At 41.9% G+C, this 22,692-nt stretch overlaps 1 protein-coding gene across 1 annotated transcript; it reads right to left on the bottom strand.

Moving 5' to 3' along the window:
• Window positions 1–311: 311 nt before the first annotated feature.
• si:ch211-66e2.5 (hemicentin-1) lies at window positions 312–20,773 on the bottom strand. The gene is made up of 23 exons (XM_068727873.1): window positions 20,531–20,773; window positions 18,204–18,479; window positions 17,806–18,132; window positions 17,029–17,259; window positions 16,006–16,233; window positions 15,649–15,923; window positions 14,303–14,429; window positions 13,356–13,616; window positions 13,096–13,257; window positions 12,697–12,915; window positions 12,327–12,569; window positions 10,930–11,131; window positions 9,974–10,073; window positions 8,970–9,072; window positions 8,161–8,433; window positions 7,744–8,070; window positions 7,360–7,617; window positions 6,949–7,103; window positions 2,942–3,077; window positions 2,189–2,455; window positions 1,203–1,535; window positions 862–1,116; window positions 312–790 (listed from the first exon to the last, which is right to left on the bottom strand). Exons 1-23 carry the CDS (start codon window positions 20,586–20,588, stop codon window positions 783–785), a joined length of 4,824 nt encoding a protein of 1,607 aa, XP_068583974.1. The 5' UTR covers window positions 20,589–20,773; the 3' UTR covers window positions 312–782.
• Between the last annotated feature and the right edge of the window lie 1,919 nt (window positions 20,774–22,692).

Genomic DNA, 22,692 nt, shown 5'->3' with positions numbered 1-22,692 from the left:
AAAAAAAGTGCAGCAGCGACATTTGATGGCGCGAGGTGAGTACAACACAAATGGCACATAATGAATAAACAGTAACTTTGAATATTGTCTTGTTATTGTTAGTTTGTAATCCAAACCTACGAATATGAACCTTATGAGAAACAATAAGAAAGAAAGAATAATTAAACATGATTTTAATTTGTATGGCACACTTTAAAATACAAAGTCTCAAGGTGCATCACATGTTATTATCATGCACTTTTATTTGTATGAATTTAATGTAATTGTAATATAATAAAGTAAATAAGTGAAACAACGTTTTTTTTGTCATTTTACTTTTATTAATAAAGATAAGAAAATCAAGAAACAGTTCATATTTACAGTAATGGCCTGCTGATCTTTACCATTTGGAAATTAAATTTCCAGCAAACATTTATGGTAATGTAGTCATCATTGCTATATCAATAGTAGCTACCATAATGTTACAAGATAATTTCATTAATATGAAAATAATTCTAGAAAAATATAAACTAGGGACAAAAAAATAACTATATCACCAATCTATCGCACAGAAAACATGTTAAAATACTGACAAATTAAATGACAGTTACCAAACATAGTATATTCAAATATATATATATATTTTTTAAATGACATCTAATTCTGTCTGACAGCAAGATCCTCATAAATATCTGTTGAGTCATTGTCATTTCCGTCTCCAAAGCTGCAGCAGTAAAATCCGCTTAGTTAGAATCCTCGTATGTCCAATGTGGTCATCTGATCCAACCTCGAGATGTCTGCTTTCAAACACCTGAGTAAAAGCACAAGATTAGGACGCGGTGTAAAGAGACAACATGTGCACCTCAGAGTCCCCTCATTTACCTTTGGTCTTGGCTTTGACAACGAACTGCTTGCTCTTCTTCTCCAGTGTGTTGGAGGCAGTGCAGGTGTAGGTCCCTGGGAGCAGTGAGGGGGAGGTGAGAGCCGCTTCATCGTCCATCCTCTCCTCATTGGGATTGGAGGATTGCCAGCTGTACACAGGTGTGGGGTTTCCTGTGGCCGTGCAGTTCAAGGTCATTTCAGCCCCCACTACAAGGTCCAAAACCTCGGGTTCGGGACTGAGGAACGTCGGGGGAACTACAGCAAACATCACAGGGATTAGATGCACCATAGTCAATACTTTTAACATGTGAGAACACTTTCAGATTAGGTTCATGACTTACAGTACACAGAGGCATTAAGAGGCTCCGAGGTCACGGTAGGAGGCGGTCGTGGTCCCTCTGGTCCGAGCTCCAGCTCCGCTACGCACCTGTACTGTGCTCCATTCTCGTCTTTGGTCGGTGTGACCATGAGGACGGAGGACACTTGGACAGGCGAGGAAGATGTGAGATCGGCGAAGGAGTGGTTGTAGACCTCAGTCTGGCCCTTGTACCACCTCAGGGTGAGGTACTGGACCGGAGCGATGTTCTGAACTTCACAGAGCAGCTGGTACTCCTTCCCCTCCACCATGGGGCCGGTGTGGTTCACAGGCCGGATGGAGACGCTATCTGGGGTCTCTAAGAGAATAATACACACAGTTCATGTCAAACAGGTTTACACTGTGTATCAAAACTAGGGATGCACCGACACCGGTCACGTGGTTTCAAAGCCCTGTGTTTGTTGGTGTGAGTTGCCGTAATTTGGAGATGTCGTCTGCCTTCTCTCCAATTCAACGGGACTATATGACACTCGGCTTGTGGTGAAGTGAGCAAAAAAAAAAAACATTTCAAAAACCCAACAACAATGTCCCTCTCCAGAAACCATCCACAGACCTGTTGTTTCAAGATAAAGTTGTTTTTTTAATCAGGGTTGAACATTTTAACCAATTTGTTAGCACTGCATTAAAACAAATGACACTTCAACTGTTCATTGTGAAGATTTTTTACCAAGTTGCAGGTGCACGATTCAATATTGTAATAACAATTCTGTAAATTTATATTGTATTGATATTGTATTTATTTGTTAAATTTTGTTTTACAAAGTTGAGTCTGAAGTTGTCTCTCACATGAAATAATGACCCCAGTCTCTTCCACACAGAGGCACACAGCTTATTATTATTATTAATATTATTATTATTATATGGACTCGGTATCCACATGTATGGGTCTAGATATCGGTATCGGGACTGAATAAGTCGGTGCATCCCTGAATAAAGCTGGAGTTAACTCACTGTAGAGGACCAGGTTGAGTTTCTCCTCACACTGTCTGGGGGCCGTGAAAAACACCCCGTAACAGATGGGCTCCTCGATCCAGTCGATGAGGCTGTCCACCTTCCACTGGACCGACATCTCCTGCTGAGTGTGAGCGGCGCTGATGGCCGATTCCCAGCCGAGGACACGAACCGGGCGAGCGGCTTCACAGCTGACTGACACCGCCTCCCCAAAGCCCACCACGACCCGGGAGGGCTTGAGGATCAGGGAGCAGCCTTCACCTGACACTGAAACACACGGCAGCAGTCATCATCATCATCATCATCGTCGTCATCATCATCATCATCACCTGCCTTCTACTTGTGGCACTTTCATTTTTAGTACAAAAGCAAGCTTTAGCTGTTATGTAACCCCGTTACAACACACACACAGAAATCACATCGGGAATTGGCTAAAATACGCTTGTATATAATAATTAATTTATCAGTTATTTCTATCTATTGCAACAAAATGTTTTCCCCATTTAATCTGTAAAGAATTAGACCGAACTTATAATTATATTTGTAGGATATAGTGAAGCCATGCAAAGAAAAACAACGATCTACAACAGTGAGGACAAATAAACCGAAGCTTTAACGTATTATTAAAGGTCTGGTCGTTCTCATATTCATATCTTATCACCGACTAAAGGTCAGTTTGCCTGCTACACTACATTTTTTTCGCAAGCCAGTCTCATAATCTATCAACAAGTGAGAGAAACAAATACATCTTACCCAAAGAAAACATGCAAAGCGTCAGGATCCATTTGAGAAAGTTGATTCCCATGTTATTTTCTGCACTGAGCCGTCGATGGAGGAGAGAGAGAGAGAGAAATTGCAACTTGAACAAGCTTGGCAACTCTGCAGGGAACTATGTTGGAACAAAAGGGCCCCCTTCATCTCAGCTGACTTTGGGGGTGGGGGGAGGGGGGGAGGTAAAAGGGAGAGAGGGAAATTGAACAGGTGGCAGGCCTTTTGAAAAACACAGCTGATCCTTTGCACTGCTCTGGTCTTGTCAGCATTTTAGCAGGAAATCAGGACGGAAGACTAACGCATTTTACATTTTCAGTATCCAACACATGTAGAATAACTGAGATGTCTCACCATGTATGCACATGGGAGGAGTTTGCATTCAGGGCCAGACATCTTCTGAGGTTCAGGCAACTAACCTTTGTGGTTAGGTTCAGGGACAGAGCATGTTTTGGGTTCAAATAAACCCTTTTCGGGAACTTCTCCCGTGTGCAGAATTCAAAGCAAGTTCAAATCAAACTACCTCTGTAGCCCAAATATAGATCTGGTCTTCATTATTATCTATTCTATTGAGTCGACGGTTGCTCTTTTTGAATACTCTACATTGCAGCCTTGCGTGTGACCATGTTATGCTTTTAAACTGCTATAATCTGCTGTGTGGTTCTGAGCTCTTTGTGGAGTCCCAGCAGGCAGGAGTGTTGCAGCATGTAGCTTGTAAGTCTCACACTGTGACCAGAATGCTACACAGCGTAACCGCTCTGACCGCAACTCAGAGCAAGAGAGCAAGTAATCGGATGCCTCAATTATTTGGGGGGGGGGGGGGTATTCATGGAGAGCACAGCTGGGGAATCTCAAGATTCATGCTCGAATATGATGCTCCCTCTTCAACAAAACACATGTTCAGCTCTATTATACAACTTATTTTTAACTCCATGACAAATTGAGCAATATCCACTCTGCCAGGTTGTCATGGCAACACAGTGTGAGCATACACAAACAGAGCTTTTTGGCAAAGGCTTTAGTGAGAAAGACAAGGACTGAACATAAAGAACATGGGTTCATATGGGCAACGGAAGGCAGGACAACAAACGCTCTCCTTTACATTCACTTTGTGCAGCACTAATTAGTATGGCAGCCTCAGCACGGCGTAATGTAAGGCAGGTTGAAAGAGGGGGAGGGAGAGAAGGGGAGAAGAGAGAGAGAGGGAGAGAGAGAGGAAGAGAGGGAAGGAGAGAGAGAGGAAGAGGGAAGGAGAAAGAGAAAGACACAGAAAGAGAAAGAGAGAGAGAAAGAGAGGGGGGAGAGACAGAGAGGGGGAAAGAGAGAGAGAGGGAGGGAAGGAGAGAGGGAGAGATTAATGAAAGACTGGTTTGAGCGCCTCGATCAGTATTCTGTTGAAGGATGATCACTAACAGAGAAGTTGATTTAATTTAACAGCTGACATGTTAAATTTATTTAACATTATTTTTTGTATTAAAAAAAATCTTGTTTCATTTTGCTGATATATTAGAGCCAAAGGGTTTTACTGAGGGGGGGGGGTAGATATCTATTTGTATCATTCCATAAATCATTCAATCAACAACCATAAAAGATATCTGGTGATCTGAATGAGACATGAACCAACCGCTCTGAAAAAACCTTCAGGATGTAGAGAGGAATGAACTGGGAGGTTTGGTGAATGTAAGAGCTACTGAAGAGTTCTTCAGTCCGATAACAAAAACTCATTTAGAGAAAACTGCATTTAAATAAATATATATATATATATATATATATATATATATATATATATATAGTAAAGTTTCATACATTTTGAAGATACTACAGGAAGATAAGGTAAAAAAAAGAGGAACTAATAGATACCACCATGAATCACTTCTACAGTCTAATACTGACATTAAGACAATTCTTTTTTGTTTTACAAGTTTTCTGAAACGTTAGTTTTAAATATCCTAATAAGGCATTGTTTAACTTTAGATGCATTTAGAAGAAATCTGCAGACGCAAACAGAAAAAGAAATAAACACATTAATGTGTATTTTGGATGTTATCGTTCTACTAGTCTGAAGACGTGATGGAAACAAAATAGCTCAAAATCTCAAAAGTGATCAGTTTATGAAAAATGATCTGTAGTGTCTCCGCTTCACTCAGCTTTCACAAAAACAAAGGTTCACAAATGGAAACATTGCACACGTTCTTGGTACATCACACAAACTTTATGTCTCACAGGACTTAGTGGCTCACATTCAGCGCATTCTCAATAAGACCTCATATGAAACTGTAGGCACATCACACAATTGGCATGGTCAGTCTTTTCAGTGCAAAAAATTCAACATTCCAGAGCTGTACCATGGCATTTTAAAAACAAAAAAAATTTGGTAAAATTTTTACAGAACATGAATTTATTCATACAATAATAAAAACTAGCAGTATCAACATTGTACCCTATTGCAGTGTTCAAAACACTCTCAAGTAATTTCTGTAGCTGTATCGTAGTGTCTGGAAAAGTGAAGAAACGGAATCAAAATATACCTGAGTGGATTAAAAACAACTTACGTTTCACCTTAAAACGTGGTCTTTTGTGGCTTTGCAGAATGAAAAGTAACAAGGTTAGAATTCCAGCAACAAAGCACCAACGGCTGTCATCAGCAATCATCTTTAAGTAATAATAATAGAGTTTTTTCAGAGCGCAGCTACTGACTGACCAAAGGCACACAAAACATTCACTTTTTGGCCACTTGGGGGCAGAAGAACTGACAAACCCACTGGGCCTGACCTATTATGGCTTTAAAGCCAATATCTCCTCTCAGCTTTGTTTTAGTCTGTACAGTCCTTATAAAAATATTAGTTTTCACATGTTCAAAGTACGTCCCCATCTCGTCCCTTTGGTGCCGCACAGGTAGCAGTGGGTTTATCAGAACCGATAGACTGAACTATACAGAAGGAGATAAACCCAAAACATGGAGCTACAATAAGTCCTCTGTACAGCTGCTCCCCGGTTCAGCGGTGATTAGATTCAGTCAGTGCGTCTGCATGCGCCGCAGTAACCGGCTTACAGCCAGCTTGTTACACCAGGACATGCAGGACTCAGCAGAGCAGTGAGAGGAGAGGATCCCAGACAACCAAACTGCATCGTGAATTACGCTTCATGGAAAACGGTTTTTGTGGTGGATTACGTTTGCTTTTGACGAATCACGAATAAGTTTGGAATTGGAAATAAGTCGGGTGGTTCGTGTCATGAGACTCGGGCTTTCCTCCAGGAGGCTGCTATTTGTGTCCCATATGGACCAAGAACTTTTGCTGCGTTTTTGTTTTGCTTTTTTTCATTTTCATAGTAATTTTAAGTCAAACCATGATACTTTTTTACTAAACTTAAGCAAGTAGTTTTGTATCGTTTTCGGCTTTGTTTCAATTTACGTTAACTTAATGTTTTAAACGGTTTTAAACTGTTTTAAACTGCGACTGGGAGAAAATACGTCTCCATCAAAAACGTAATTGAGATTGCAATTTAGTTTTATAGGAACCAGGTTGACTGAAAATAATTCCATCCAAAGTCAGACTGAAACTGAAACTAACACAACGTAGCCTCTTGAGCTCTGAACATGCAGGTCTACTACACTTCCACAATAAGGTGAGGGGGTCGGGGAGTAATCTGATTACTGACCTGCTGCACGTGTAAGCAGATTTACAGTCGCCAGGTTACCACAGTGCTTGTTAAGTGTTCTCCGATCGACTGCGTAACCCGATTTCTTGAGTGAATGTATAAATGTACCGTTTGTTAATATAGCACGACTAGTTAAGCTGATGGGATTATGCAACAGCGACCAAACATGAGCAGAAGTCCACCAACCGAGCATGCAGAGCAGATCACGCCTCCAGGCTGACATGATTCTCATATGTTCATCAAAGCACCAAAATAAAACATTAAAAACATGCTATTTTCATTGTAAAGCCATGCAAAATTGAATTTAAAAAAAAAAAGAAAAGTCAAACTCATATGGCTCCCGATGAGGTGGGCCGTCCTCTGAGATAGCCGCCATTGCTGAGAGAAAATGTGCCTTCAGGTGTCAACAAAAAAAGACCGCCGATGAAGATCACGACTCCCAGGAGCACAAATCCTCCAACCAAGGCTGCAAAGGTTGTGCGATTCCCTGCGGGAGACGGGAGAGTTTTTTGTTACATCCTCTCTTTCTCTCAGCTCACCTGTTCAGAGCTTCTCTGTTTGTGATGAACCACACATGCCAAAACAACGATTACAACTAAGAACACAGCCATTAAAATCCCAGCAGTGGTTCCAGGGTGACCACCTGATGGAAAATAGAATGAAGGAATTATAGAATAATCAACACGGCGAGACAATAATGGAGCAGAACAAGGTGAGGATGACTTTTATAAACAATATCTTACTTGTAGCTTCGGTGACAGTGAAATATTTGGTGTTGGAGCCCTGGCTGTTAGACGCTGTGCACCTATAGGTGCCTAGATTCCGAATGGACGGAACCAGAAAGGATTGATTCTCATTTTTATTGGTCTGTTTTATGGGTTGTGGGAACTGCCAGCTGTAAACCGGCGTTGGTTTTCCTGCAGCGGCGCAATCCAAAATGAATGTGCTGCCAGCAGAGAGCTCGAGCGTCACATTTTTGGGCTCCATGAAGGTCGGTGAGTCTGAGGAAATGAGAAAAGTGCAATCAAAAACAGAGAACCATTCGAATGCAATCAGAGAAAGGAGAAACCCCATGTCCTCGACCAACTGTGATGGTGAACTCAAGATGCACATTTAAAAAAACGTACACAGCACAATCACGTCACGTGACTCCGACTTGCTCGTGGTCAGATCTGGTACCGGGCTCCAGAAGTCCAGCCGTGCTTCACACCAGATTTGAGTTCCGTCGTCGCCTCTTCGGGCCGTCAGGTTGAAGACAGACGTCACGCTGACTGGAGATAGACTGGAGCCGTCAAACCTGTCCGTGTAGATGATCGTATCTCCTTTGTGCCAGTGCACAGAGAGGTTGCTTACCGGTGCCACATTGACAATGTCACACTGCATGCTGTACTGGTCGCCCTCTACCAGGTGGCCCGTTACACTTGGCTGAGAGATGGACACATTGTCCGGCATTTCTGCACACACACACACACAAAAAACAAAAAACATCAGAAGTATCGACTGATCCAAATCTAGCAGGACACGTCAAGGTAGAGGATACTTACTGTAAACGGTGACTGGCAGGGTTTCTAAACACTGCTCAAGAACGACGCGGTTAACGTAGCAGATCGGTCCGATGTCCCAGTCTCTCGCGGACGCTATTGTTATGTTAACGTAAGATTGGTTTACAGTCTTTTCGCTGCCGTAGATAGTCTCCAAGCCCATTGACTCTATCTGGTCAGATGATGAGGTGCAGTGGACCGAGAAGGAGTCTCCAAATCTCACCACGACGCTCGGGGGGCTCATCTGGATGAGACAGGACGAGCTCACGGGCCGCCCTGGAAGTTCACACAGAGCACCACAGCTTACAGCACAGCGAAACAGAGCTTTACACTTCATTGTTGGATTGGATGGGAACACTTTGACTGATTTACAGAGTGTTCGCCAGTTAAAACAGCAGTTCAATGATTACACATATTAATAGAATATATAACACTAAGGCTAAATGCATGTTTGTTTTTTTAACTGTGAAACAATACGTTGGACCTTGATCTTCCTCGAGCTTGAAGATCCTTCATAACAATCATATATGTTCTGGTTTACTACAAATCCATGTCTTGTGTGCTGCTGCTCTCTTGTGCAAGAATGGGATTTGGGATAATGACTTTCAAATGATCTACAAAAACATTCGTTCATATTGATCCCCGCCTGTGAGAAAAGCAAACCGATGACCATCAGGTTTCGGCAACATGTATCAGACAAAGGGCGTTGGCGCTGTAACGTTCAGGCTGTTGACACTCATTAAATGTGACTTCACTTGTAACGTAAATGAATACAAAAAAAGAGCAAAGCGAACACGACGGAAGATAGTTACCTGCGCACGCTATAACGCCGCTCAATATGAAGAACAACCACCTCATGATGTCGGACGGTGTGCCGAGCACAAACACCTTTATGACTTTAAATGGTCCGGGTGACTAACTTCTCTGCAGCTGCAGTACTTTTCCTTTCACCTGGAGACCGAGAAAGTCCCGACAGAAACGCGATCTCCCTGTGAGGCGTTCACGTGCTCCTGGTAAACTCGTCCCCCCCATAATCCCCACGCCCAGAAAGTCCCATCCAACAACTGAAGTATCAACTCCAAAGAAGTTCTTGAGTACTTTCTGTGATTGTCGTATTTCTGACGGCACCGGAAGGCAGCATGGATACATATAGTCCAGCTCATAAATGCAGCTGGTTGTAGTTAACAGCACCCTCCCGAAAAGCAGGACCATCAGAACACGAGGAGTAGGGCGGGTTTCTCTCTCGACTGGTTCCAAACTAATCTCAATAAAGAAATCTGAATTCTGTGCTTTGATGTGGATTTACCAGGCAAGAAGTGTATTAGCAGCGCATTATTATTGTTTGTGTATGTTTCGGAACTAACATTGATGCACGTCAGATATATTCAGGCCTGATGTAAAGTAAAAAAACAAACAAAGCAATCAGTTTGAAAAGCCACAAATTTTAATACTAAAAATACAGTTTTACATCAGTCTCAAATATTTACAGCTGTAACAAATGTGTTACAATGTCTTCATGTCCCCAACATTCTAGATAGGACTTACCCCCCCCCTAAACATTTGCAACGCTTACAACCTGTCTGCAGTCCATTTAACACTAAGTTGTTCCATCGTTTCTCATAAATAAATAAGGATTCGCATTTACATTAAATGTCCTCCTGAATATACAGTTCTGATAGGCCTTCATACAAAAGCATACAACTGTGGGACAAGACCATTTGTCCCATAAGGCCGCAGCTACAAACCCAGAAAGAAGTGCAAAGAATAGTGAAGGGCTCCATGAAAAGTATGCGTGAGTCACACAGTGTCCACAGACTAAGCAGAGCCGGGCCGGTCTCTCAGACGTGGTGCACTTCCTGTCAGTGTTGCTGTTAAAACCAGAGCGGCTTCTGATGTGCAGGACCAAATCGTGTTCGCTGTGTGAAAATAATAACATACAGAGGTCTAAGTTTGAGAGAATATTAAGGGGCCATAATAAAAAATATATTTAAAAAAATCAAGCATTGGTGAAAACATTCATATTAAATAGAGAGCTGCAGGGATGACGAATTGTTGTAGGCCAACAGGAAGTCAGCGTCACACTGGAACGTTTCCATTCCACTTCCATTATTGCAGAAAAAATGTAATCTGTGGCAAACAAACCTTTTATGATCCTTTCATGGTTTGTTCAGTAAGATAATCTTCACAAATGAAAACCACTTTCTGAAGCGGGACTGCAATCGCAATAAGCAAACTACAGCGCGGTCACATGACTTCACGGTCACATGACTTCACGGTCACATGACGTCACCACCGCGAAGCTAAAGGACGACTCGTGTTCCAGTGATGACGATTAGTAGTCTCATTTACTTCAGCTACTTGTTAGCAACCGCCTTTTTTATGACTTGTAAAAGCTTCAAAATCCCCTAAACGCTGACTCATTTTAGGACTGGATCCCGCAGTGCTCTATTATCTTTGTGCTCATGTAAAATGATATCAAAACAGTTTCTCTGGCCTTTCAGAGCCAACGCTTAAGTCCCTGCTCCTCCCCGTCTTTCTGTCCAGTGAAAACAGGTCAAATCCAGTAGTAAATATAAAATGGTACGTCTCAAGCCGAGGTTGCTCATTCCTATAATAAGATTACTCCATGAAAAAGGTAAAAGGCTGTTTGAATGTGGGACGACAGACGCTCAGATGTCAGAGTGGTCGGGCTTTGTGGTTTGTGGTGGCAGAGAGATGCAGCTCATTCAGAGCGGTCAGCCATCCGTCCTGAGCTCTGCTCAGATGTCCTGCTAAGACAGTTTGGTCATAGGAAACTGCATGTCCCAGCCGTTTTGGGCCACGTTGCTGCTGGGAGCGTCCAGTTTGGGGTTCTTAAGGCTGTAACGGCGCATCTTGGTGTTCTTGTAGTAGATTGAGTAGATGAAGAGGAAGACGACGGAGATGGCGACTACTGTGACAGCCACGAACCCAGCTATGAGGGGAAGGTAGTCCTCTGTGAAGACATCGACACGGCAGCATGTTAATGTTGAGGAATGTTTAAGAACGTCAAAATGAACTGATGTCATGTCATGCTTCATTACATTTATGTGAACTTTCTGTCCTACATCTTTTTTATTTTCTACTGCGGCATCAATGAAGAAGAACTTTACTATTTGGATGCAGAAAAAAAAAAAAAAAATCATTAAAATGGTTTCTAATTATCGACGTAATATGACTTATGATCAGACAATCAGATACTTGTATTTGTATAATGAAAACATGGAAGCTCCTCTTATTATAACATCTGACAACAGAAAACAAGTCCCTGTATAAAAAAAGAAGCTTCTTCAACAAAACTTACCTCAACCTCCAACCGTTCCAGCGGCCTTTTTGTTTCTGTCTTTGTACGCAAACCGCTCAAAGAAATCACGCGGCGCCATTATGAAATGAATTGATATCGCTGGATAGAATCCTCCTCGCGGCGGTTTGTCTCCGCTTCTTAAAGGAATACTTCCCCCGTAAAACGACCATTTGAACGTCAGTTACCAACCCCGTGTTACCTTGAATTCTTGAAGAAAATATTGTTTCAAAAGACAGAAAAGTCTGAATGAATTGAAGTAACTGGGGGGCCGAGTTTAACAAACGCAAAACTAGATAAAAGCACATGCTTCTTTGCTAAAAACAGGCATGTCTGCTACTCGTCTGAGCAGCTCCAAAGTGTTTTAGATAGTGAGGTTTTTAATACAACGAGATAAATGACACCTGGATTATAACGTGTGAGTTGTGTGTGAGTTTGTAGACGGATGTTTTGATGTGGTTTTGCCGGTTTTTTTGACGCAGCCACCATTTATATACAATTCAAAGACTTTTCTCACTTCTTTGATTCTTCGTACAACGTGGAGGCAGGTTGTCTTCAGGAATTAGAAGGTAACACAAGGTGAGAAGGTAATATACACATGGTCATTCCTTGGGTAAAGTATTCCCTCTCTACTTAGAAATAGATATATTGAGGCTGCCCAGAGCACAGGTAATTCCTGATAGCGTTTGTATGAAGGCGAGCAGAGCAGAGTGTATATTTATTGGCTTCAACAAAGCAAGTCATCTGTTTTCACCACTTTGTATATTTACAAAAGAGTTCTATTTAACAGGAAGACGCGTCTATTTTATTCTAAAACGGATACAATGGCGTTTAGATTGAGTGTTGTTACCTTTTAAAATCACGTTGACCTCGTGGGAGATGGAATCAACCTCATTGGTGGCGTTGCAGCTGTAGACGCCGGGCTCGGACACAATGAGCGTGTCTCCGGACAAGTGGGGAACTTTGTCTGCGCTGTAGAGCCACTGGATCTTTGGAGGCGGGTTACCGTCGGCCTCACAGACCAGGTCCTCAGGATAACCTCTGAACACGGGGATGGTCTTTGGGAGCTTTGTGGTATTAATGACGGGCTTATCTGTTGAGAAATAAAGCACTAGTTCTACAACGTCTCACTGTCGGGACAACAACAAGCTCTTTGTCATGACTGTAGTAGTACTGTCTCCACGACAACTACTGAGCAGCGAATGTAAGCGTGATCTCACAGTAGACGGTGACGTTGAGCGGACCGGACATCATGCTCGGAGGAGGCCGCGGTCCCGCAGGTCCGAGATCCAGCTGAGCCTCACATCTGAACTCTGCTCCGGTGTCGGTTCTGTTCAGAGTGACGCTGATGGTGGACGACACGTTCAGCGGGGAGCGGACGACACTCGGGTCGCACTTTGTGTCGTTCTCAGGCAGGCAGCCGGTCACTCGCAGGGAGCCTGGTTTAATGAGCATCAATTAATGCGTTTAATCATCATCTCAATGAATGAAAAGTCCCCAATTTGTCTTCCGTAACTGTGCCTTTTATCGGATGCTGGATATTTATTATTATATATTGCTTTGAGCACCGGTAGATCTTACAGAAAAAGGTAGACCTGGTCTTCAGAAAGACCCCTCACCTTTGCTAAGCGGCTCGAAGGTTTCATTCCCTCGGTACCAGCGCACAGCGACGCTTCCTGCAGGAGCAACGCTGGTAACGTCACACCGCAGCTGGAAGTGTCTGTCCTCCACCGCTGAGCTCAAGTCATCCACGGGACGGATGGAGACGCTGTCCGGTGTTTCTGAAGAGATGGGGGGGGGGGGGTAAATAATCAGGATAGTTCCAAAATCAGAGAAACACATGATGACAGTGCAGAGTACAAAAGTTAGAAACACATACTGTAGAGGGTGAAGTCTAAATGTTTCTGGCATGTTCCTATGACGTTAAAGGTCGCAGTGCAAACAGGCTTGAGGTCCCAGTCTTCAGAGCCGTCAGCAAACCAAGTTGTGCCGTTAGTTCTGGGGTCCTGCCAGTATATTTGCCTGAGATGTGTGTAGTCACTGGGTGTTGCCGTGCATGTCGCATTCTGCAGGCCTCTGGCTTTGTATCGCACCACCACCCTGTCTGGAGTTATCTCAATGGGGCATTCTGGGCTGGCACCTGTGGAGCGCAGAGAGAGAGAGAGAGAGAGAGAGAGAGAGAGAGAGAGAGAGAGAGAGAGAGAGAGAGAGGGGGGGGGGCATGAGAAAATGTTATTCTCCGGTCAACGTCTAAACACGTCAGTTATCTTATCACATTTTACTCATCCAAATGGCGGCGAACAAAAGCTGTGTCTAAGGAGGCAACAGGAAAAGCCTCAGGAAGGATACACCCCTCCCATTAGGAAAGTCTGCACTTGCTGCCCACCATTCTTTGTGCTGGACTTGTAACTGTAACATCAATACCTCAGTTGAATGCGTCACATTCCACCAAGCCCATTTCCAGCTAACAAGCAACCCCGACTCAGAAAAGTTAGGGGACTATTTTATCAGAAAACTGTGATACACTCAGGATGTGAGGAGGCTTAAAACATTAGATTAGATAAACACTGAGCAATAATCAGACCACCAGAGGACTATTTCCCACCAGCATTCACACACTAACAGTTGTGTCCATTCAAGAGCACATGTAGCTCTTAACTTCCTCCTAACTTTATTAAACTTTACTGTGTTGCTTTAAATTGCCTCCTCGTCATCACTCAGCACGCTACATAAATAGACCTTTGTTCCTTAAAGGTCTATTAGCCTAAAACGAGCCCTTTCAGTCCCAACACAAAAGAAGACATGAGGTCCAGCCTCTCAACTCACTCGGTCCTGTCCCGTTACACAGCGACAGCAGCTGTACAGTCAAAAGGACTGAAAGCAGACGAAGAGAGTTCAAAACATCCATTGAAGTCACGTTAAAGTTTGTCCGACAACAGCTGTCGACCTTCTTCTGTTACAGCGAGCGCCTCTGAGGTTTCTCCTGCTTCCTTCCTCCCCTCGGCTACATGGGACTTGTTGACTTTTTTTTGGGAGAAAGCTAAGCTAAGCTACGGCTGCAACACAGAACAGCTCCCAGAGAGTCTCCACTACATCACCGGGGAGGAAACGGCCCTCCCCCCGACACACACACACACACTCACACACACACACACACACACACACACACACACACACACACACACAACGTTACCGCCAGCACTCACACCCACCGTGCCTATAAATGTCGCTGGCGTTGGACTCAAGTCAGACGTTAGGCCGGAGAGGGACCGTTATATGGAGCCAATTTACCAAATAAACCAGCCTTATTTAGGATAGTCTGATTCATCTTCAGTTGATTTGGTTCTATAAAGCAAATATTTTGTTATGTCTAGGCTATACAGGTCATATACAATATATATGTGTGTGTGTGTGTGTGTGTGTGTGTGTGTGTGTGTGTGTGTGTGTGTGTGTGTGTGTGTGTGTGTGTGTGTGTTGAACTGTAGGTTATATATAAACAGGGTTATAATCTAAAATAACTGTTTATTTGATTTATCTAAAAGAACCATTGTGTCTAGAAAGAGCGCCTATATCAATTTGTGGTATGAATCTATGGAAATTAAGTGCTTACATAAATCAATTTAATAAAATGTATAGTTTGTTTTTTGGAGGTGTAGGGATGAGGAAGGGGCCTCGTCTCTCTTGGGACTGTTGTTGATATTGTTATTGTTTTGTTATTACCTGTTACATGTTCAAATTAAAAAGTAAAAAAACAGCAGACAGCATATTGGGGCCAGTGTCCCCATCATGTTATTACAGGATCCCCTTGTCAAGTGAGTTTAGGTGTCCTGGTGGAAAAAGAAAATTTGGTGAAGTTTCATTGGAGACTTTTGGTTTGACGAAAAACATCCCTGAAGATGAGATCTACTATCGTTGTCAGAGAAGTCTTATTCAATGCTTTATTCCATGACTTTAAATGTCCTGTATCGGTGCGCCATTGAGTTCTTCAAGGGGAGTTCATTTTCCTTTTCCTATGAAGTTTGGTCATGCCTATTCAACAGCATAAAAGTAATAAGAGTGAGTATTAGAAGTCAGGTCATGTTAAAATCATATGACACATACTCTCATATTTCAACAACAATCCACAGCACTGCACAGCTGGACTGTAATGAGCCGACTGCGAGCTCGATTACGTTGACCTTACCTTTCACTGTGACTCTGGCTGTTTTAGAGACATATCCTCTGTCGTTCGAGGCGTGACATGTGTAGGAGCCCGTGTTGTACGCAGTGGCATTGTGGATTTGCAGACGGGACACTCCATCTTCATTTTGCACCATCACATTGGTGGTCTGGTAATAATCCCATGAATATTGTGGTCGTGGGTTTCCCGTCGAGGAGCACTTCAGCCACACGGTAGAACCAACGTCATCTTCCGAGTCCTCAAGCTCAACTATCGGTGATGGTGGGTCTAGAGACAGCAATGAAAACACGTCAGAGAAAAAGCAGATGACTCGTGCTAACGGTAGATATTTAGGATTCAAATAACCCACATATGACATTGATATCCACGGTGTGGTTGACACTTGACAGAGAGCTTGAAGCGTAGATCAAGTACTGCCCTTTGTCGTCTCTTGTTAGGTTCTCTGGAAGTTCCACCTCCTCGCCATCTTTGTACCAGGTGATCTCAGGTTTCGGAAAGCCCTTCACAACGCAGGAGAGGTTGAGAGGAGCGTCCTCCACTGCTGTGTAAGTGTGTGGACACTTTAACTCTGGTCCATCTGAGAGAAAAAACATAAAACACTCTGTACTATAGACTTACACTGGAGCAGCAATACAAAACAATACATACACCTTTTCATGATACTTTATATATATGTATATATATATATATATATATATATATATATATATATATATATATATATATATATATAATAATAATATAACACTTTTCCCATTCTGCAAAAAGCCCTACTGTGGTTTTGATTTTAAGGGCGACTGCTTTACTCACTGAGCCCCATCTAGTGGTGAGGTCGCAGATTGCAGCTAACACAATTCCTCTCCGGTCACCCCTCTCCTTTCAAGCGTGACAGAGAACTACGGTGGCCTTAAAGGCTGTCTCTACGGTCAGTGTTTGGTTTGTCCATTCCGGGCTACTGTAGAAACATGATGGTGCAACACTGCAGACTCCGTGTAAAAAATAAAATGCTCTTTCTAAGGTTAATTATACACCAATAAAAATATAGCTATAAATATTACATATTGCATTTCTGCTAATAGAGCCCGTGAAATTCTCCACACTATACCTTTAAGTATGTGTCGCTGCTCCTTAAAGACATGACATTTACTTGTGATGGAGGGATTTTATTTTGTAGTGTTGCATGAAGATCTGAAGACTTCTTGCACCATGCATCTGCTGTAGCATCCTAACATAGCCACATTCTGTTTGTGCATCAAGGTATTTCCAAATACAAATACTACAAAAAAGATTACAGAACAAATCCTGGTGATATCGCAACAAGGGATTCTGTGTGAAATATCCTCATGCTCTTGTTTGTGCTGACGACACTCACACAATACTTGAACCGACAGTTCCTTCCAGATGGAGGTGGCGCCCTCAGCGTTAATGGTGTACTGGCCTGCATCGCTCCCCCTCAGAGGGACGGCTGGGTTGGTGGGCAGGTCGTCTTTCAGCCAGATGACTTTGGGGCTGGGACGTCCTGTCACATGGCATCCGCTCTCCAATGTTTCTCCTTCCCGTAAATCCAGTTTGTTCAATGAACTACATTCCATATCTGGTCCAACTAAACAGAAGCAAACACAGCAGCAATTCATATTACGATTGAATTTTTTTTATTAAGCAGATGAAAAGCAGCTGTGATGTAAATGAGGCAATCGAACTGACTGATATATTGGTGTTTTGTCCTCTTAGACGAGTATGAAAGATAATTCGCTGCACTACATGTAAAACATGTTGTGGTGTAGTGAAAATCAGAGCTGTGACTAACCATTACTTTCATTATTAATGAATCTGGTGATCATTTTCTCGATTAATCATTTGGTCTACAAAACATTTTTCGAAAAATGCATGTCACAATTTTCTAGAGTTCAATATGACGTCATCTAATCTTGTTTTGTCCGACCAACCGCCTGACATCCAAATTCTGTTTATTTATAGTATATTATTATATAGTTTCTAAATAGTATATAAATAGTATATTTGCAACATGACAAATTACTTACACAATTATCAAAATAGTTTGATTGACTAATGACGTAATCTTAATTTGATGTTATTCATTCTATCTTTTATCTTATTTTGTATCTTATTTCATCAAGTGTGTACTCACAGTGAACTGTAATTTGAAACTCTCGTGAAGATGCATTGAGTTGAGGTCCTTCTGGCATCAGGTCCAGATGTGCCTCACACCTGAACGTGACTCCGTTGTCTTGTCTGGTCGGTGTGAAGCTCCATGAAGATGAGTGATTCACTGGTTTCTCACTGGAACTGTTAAAAGTGGCTTCAAAGACCATTGCATCACCTTTGTACCACAGTACAGTAAGATTTTGAACAGGTGCTATGTCGTGGATGTCACAGGTGAAGTTATATATCTCTCCTTCATTCATCACACCACCTGGACCGCTGCTGGAGCTGATACTGATGGTTTCTGGGAATGCTGGAGAAAAAGAGGAGGCTATCAGACACAGTCGGATCATTCTGATCCTCTGCAAAATAAGCAGGACTTACTGTAAAGTACAACTGTTGGGTTCTGGGAACACTGATTAAATTGGCTGCCAGGTGATGGGTTGATGAAGCATGAGGGAGAGGCAGTCCAGTCAGTGAGGCTCGCCACGGTCCAGACCAGATGGTTGACCTGCTCTAGACCCGTGCCTCCTTCTGGAGCCTCCCAGCCCATTCCTTCAAAGAGGCTCTCCGATGTGCTGCAGTTGACTGAGACCGAGTCTCCATATCTCACCACCACACTGGGGGGGCTCAACTCAATGGGACAGGAGGCATGTACACCTGCAGCACAGAGTACATGACATGTTGCATATTTGCATATGATGACACAAGAGAAGCATTTCACTGGGTCTCATTTGCCAGCAAATACATGATAACTTTTCATAGAAGATATCATAGAAACCATTGCGTGAGGATACGTGTTTCTTCAGTAAGGTAATTAAAACATAAAGGAGCAAGATCACAGACTTTGTAGTTTTTTTGCATCACTTTGAAGTTGTTTTGTGTCTCTTTGTAGTTGTTTTGTTTTTCTTTGTAGTTGTTTTGTGTCTCTTTGTAGTTGTTTTGTGTCTATTTGTAGTTCATTTTTGTCTCTGTGAGGTTGTTTTGTATCTCTTTGTAGTTGTTTTGTATCACTTTGAAGTTGTTTTGTGTCTCTTTGTAGTTGTTTTGTTTTTCTTTGTAGTTGCTCTGTGTCTCTTTGGAGTAATTCTGTGTCTCTTAGAGGGTTGTTTTGCCCCATCTCATAGAGTTCTGAGTCTCTGTGTGTCTTTTTGTTTTATGTCTCTTTGTAGCCTTTTTGTGTGTCTTTGTAGTTCTCATTTTGAGCTACTTCCTGGTTCGTGTCTTTGAGTGACATTTTGCAAGTGAAGGGCCAAGGGGGCCCCATGACACATCCATGGTTTTGAGAGCATGTCCGCTGTATTTCAAACCTTTGTGCCACATTTGTCCCCTGTATGTGTTTCTGCAGTGTCCCGATCAACTGGCCCTGTCCTTTCCCTTACTTTGTCATCAAATTAAAAATGTCCCGACCATCAGAGAGTGTATGTGTCTCAGTTTGTTGATGCAGGTTGGAGACGGACATTATGTTTCTTTGGTATAATTGCTTCTTTAACTGAACTCCGTGCCACCACTATTGTGTTGGGTCTGTTTCCTGGTACCAGTATTGTAAATGCATGTGTTCATTGTAAGACAAAGGAGGACTAATGAGTGTTTATCACTCACCAAAATAGCAACCTGAAAGTACAATGTTTTATTCATCACTGTAGTGATGTAATAAAAAGGGTGAACTCCAAGTAACCACATAAAACCTTTCATCTAATAATGCTGGCTCTCCTCAAGCATTTTGTCTGTCATTAATTATGGTGCAATGTTTCAGAGGACACATCTAGTAGTGCACTTTGGAATAATTTAATTTTCACTTTTTTTTTTGCACAATAAGTCAAAACTGGTTGGCAGAGAGGACTTCCTTGTACTGCCATGGTGCTTCCCTCAGATTAACTACTTTGTTCCTATGAAGTTTAAACAATTTAAATAAATAAAAAACAATGAATTATAAGCAAACATAGCTTTAACAAAAGCATATCAGATTAATATATTTGACCTATTAATGTGACATTTTTCTTTTGATCTGGTGACATAATGTCACACAAATACCCCAAAGTTTACGATATGGAATTTAATCAGCAATGTGATCAAATGAATCAGATAATTAACCAGATCTTTAAGAATGGGACGTTTGTACTTAAGATGAAACATATTCTCATCCACATATTCCTTTAAATCATTTCAACATTCAGTAGAAATGTAAATTGAGGAACACTGTTACATAAAAAGGCTTATCTTGTGAGTAATCTTTAAATGACTGTTACCTAACACTGTTCATTTGAGGGCATTAATTAGGGAGTCTGATTTAATCATAGAAACTATTGTTCTTCCCCTGATGGACTCAAAGGTTTTTACTGTTCTCTTGAAATGTATTGAGAGATCATTCAATGTCTCAGATTAAAACACATGATTTTCTTAAAGCCTTGGAGAAACTTCTTTGTTTGTTTGTTTGTTTTCTCTCGATGCACCGTGAGTTAACGGTCCCTTTCTGTCCACATGGTACCCGCTCCCCTCCGCCTGTAACAAAGCTCTGCCCCTATTGTGAAATGCAACACTTTCACCTGCAGCTATTTACTGTCAATGACTCTTGGTGATTAAACTGAGGCTCATACAGCATTTTCATATAGTCAGCATATACCATATATAGTTTCTCTTTAAGTTTCTGTTGAATAGCAATCATCATACACATCATACACATCATACACATCATACACATACAGACCTACCTGTCGCACTGAGCAGGAACCCCAAAAAGAGTCCAACAAAGGATGTGCTTTCACTCATTTGAGTTGAACAACGTTCCTTCTGTCGTTTATTCCAGCTCTGCTCTCTTCTTCTTCTGCAGGCTGTCCGGGTCTGTAGTAACTCAACCAAGTAGGAGAGAGAAATACAGCCAACACACTCTGGGGGGTTTATGCTCTCTCTCTCTATCCCTCTCTCTCTCTCTCTCTCTCTCTCTCTCTCTCTCTCTCTATCCCTCTCTCTCTCTCTCTCTCTCTCTCTCTCTCTCTCTATGTGTCTCTCTCTCTCTCTCTCTCTCTCTCTCTCTCTCTCTCTGTCTCTCTCTCTCTCTCTCTCTCTCTCTCTCTCTCTCTCTCTCTCTCTCTCTATGTGTCTCTCTCTCTCTCTCTCTCTCTCTCTCTCTCTCTGTCTCTCTCTCTCTCTCTCTCTCGCTCTCTCTCTCTCTCTATGTGTCTCTCTCTCTCTCTCTCTCTCTCTCTCTCTCTCTCTGTCTCTGTCTCACGCCCTTTCCGTCTCTCTGTGTCTATGTCTCTCTATCCCTCTCTCCATATTTCTCTCTCTCTATCCCTCTCTCTCTCTATCCCTCTCTCTCTCTCTCTCTCTCTCTCTCTCTCTCTCTCTCTCTCTCTCTCTCTGTCTCTCTATCTTTGCCTTTCTGTACAGTCGCTGGTGGTTTGAGTTAGTGTGGGATTTTTCTGTTATTCATGAGTCAGCCGATGTTACGTAGCCTGTATCTGCTGTTGTTGTTTTTAGCACATTGAATCTGTTTTTAGTTCATTATACTTTACTATTTGAAAACGGCTACAAATTAAACAAAAGACATGAATTCAAGTAGGGCCAAAAAGTCACAATAAAGATCATTTCATATTTCGATGACAATGTATGTCACAATATATAGCATGTTCTCTGGTAATTCAATAAATTACAAGAAAATCTATTTTTGTGAACTCCTGTTAGATACTTGACAAAACTAATTTGCATATCAAAAGTATATTTTATGGGTTTCAACTGATTATAATTGAAAAGTCATGTTTTACACTGATATCACAAATATGAACAAAGCTCCTGTTTTAAACTTTTATTTTTTTCCCAAAGAAACAAATGATGATGCAAATTGCACCAAAATATCTCAAACATATTCACTGATTGGAAATATATACGGTATGAAGAAATGAAAAAAATGTGAAGAAAAGTAAATCCTTATCGTACATTTTTCCCACTTTAAAACTTAAATACATTGTAAGTTTGAAGCACTGCTACAGTTTACAGTAGAGAGGCTGAATGCCTCTTATATAGACTTTGATGCAGCTTTGTCCCGCTTCAGGTGTTGATGTGTAACTGTGAGAGTAACTGTACTTCACTGTGAGTACTTGTATGTCTTCAATTTATTGCAATAACATACATACTTTTAGTCAAAATGTACATGTGGACGTTTAAAGTCGACCATGCGGTTGAAAAATAAAAGCTGCTTTATTAAAAATGAAGAAGCCGTAGGAGTAAGGAACACATGAGGCGACAGGGATGGTCTCATGCTGCTTTTCTCAATCAGGCTAAACAAACAGTGTTGTGCTCACGTTGGAGGGATTCATTATGCCCACGCTTCTTCTTAAGGTCACCAGAGATTCACACCCACACGCACACATTTCTACAGAATGCACAAATGCACCAGCACCATGATTTCATATTTCACCCCCGTTTTTTTGTACAAATATCAGACTTTTTATATCAGTTAATAATGAGTCAGAAATTATATATGTTCTAATTAAGATCCATTAAATGTATAAATAAATGGGAATTTGTAATAAAATAAACATATTGGCTTGTTTCCTGAAAACATTATGGCAGCTTCCACTTTCACTAAGCTATTCTGTGGAGTTTCCATTTTACACACGGCCTCAAGTCACATCCTGTTTTTAGATGATTCATATTGGAGACCTGTTGGATTTTCCAAGATATGCAGGATATGAGTTCCTTTGATTTGGGGAAAATGTTGCCCTGATGATGAGTCACCTTACAGAGCGATGAATTTGTGGCAGATAAATCTCCAGGAATAATAAACAAAAGGAGGCTGATTTTTCATTGGAAGACATAGAGCGAGTCAAGTTATCACATCCTGCCTGAGCCCTTATGACCCACAGAAACAATG

This window comes from Cebidichthys violaceus, unplaced genomic scaffold (assembly GCF_023349555.1).
Source record: "Cebidichthys violaceus isolate CVI_PGR_0920_01 unplaced genomic scaffold, fCebVio1.0.p SCAF_40, whole genome shotgun sequence".
Classification (NCBI taxonomy): Eukaryota; Metazoa; Chordata; class Actinopteri; order Perciformes; family Stichaeidae; genus Cebidichthys; species Cebidichthys violaceus.
The sequence above is the reverse complement of the archived record's forward strand: the minus strand, read 5'-3'. Positions and strand labels throughout refer to the sequence as shown.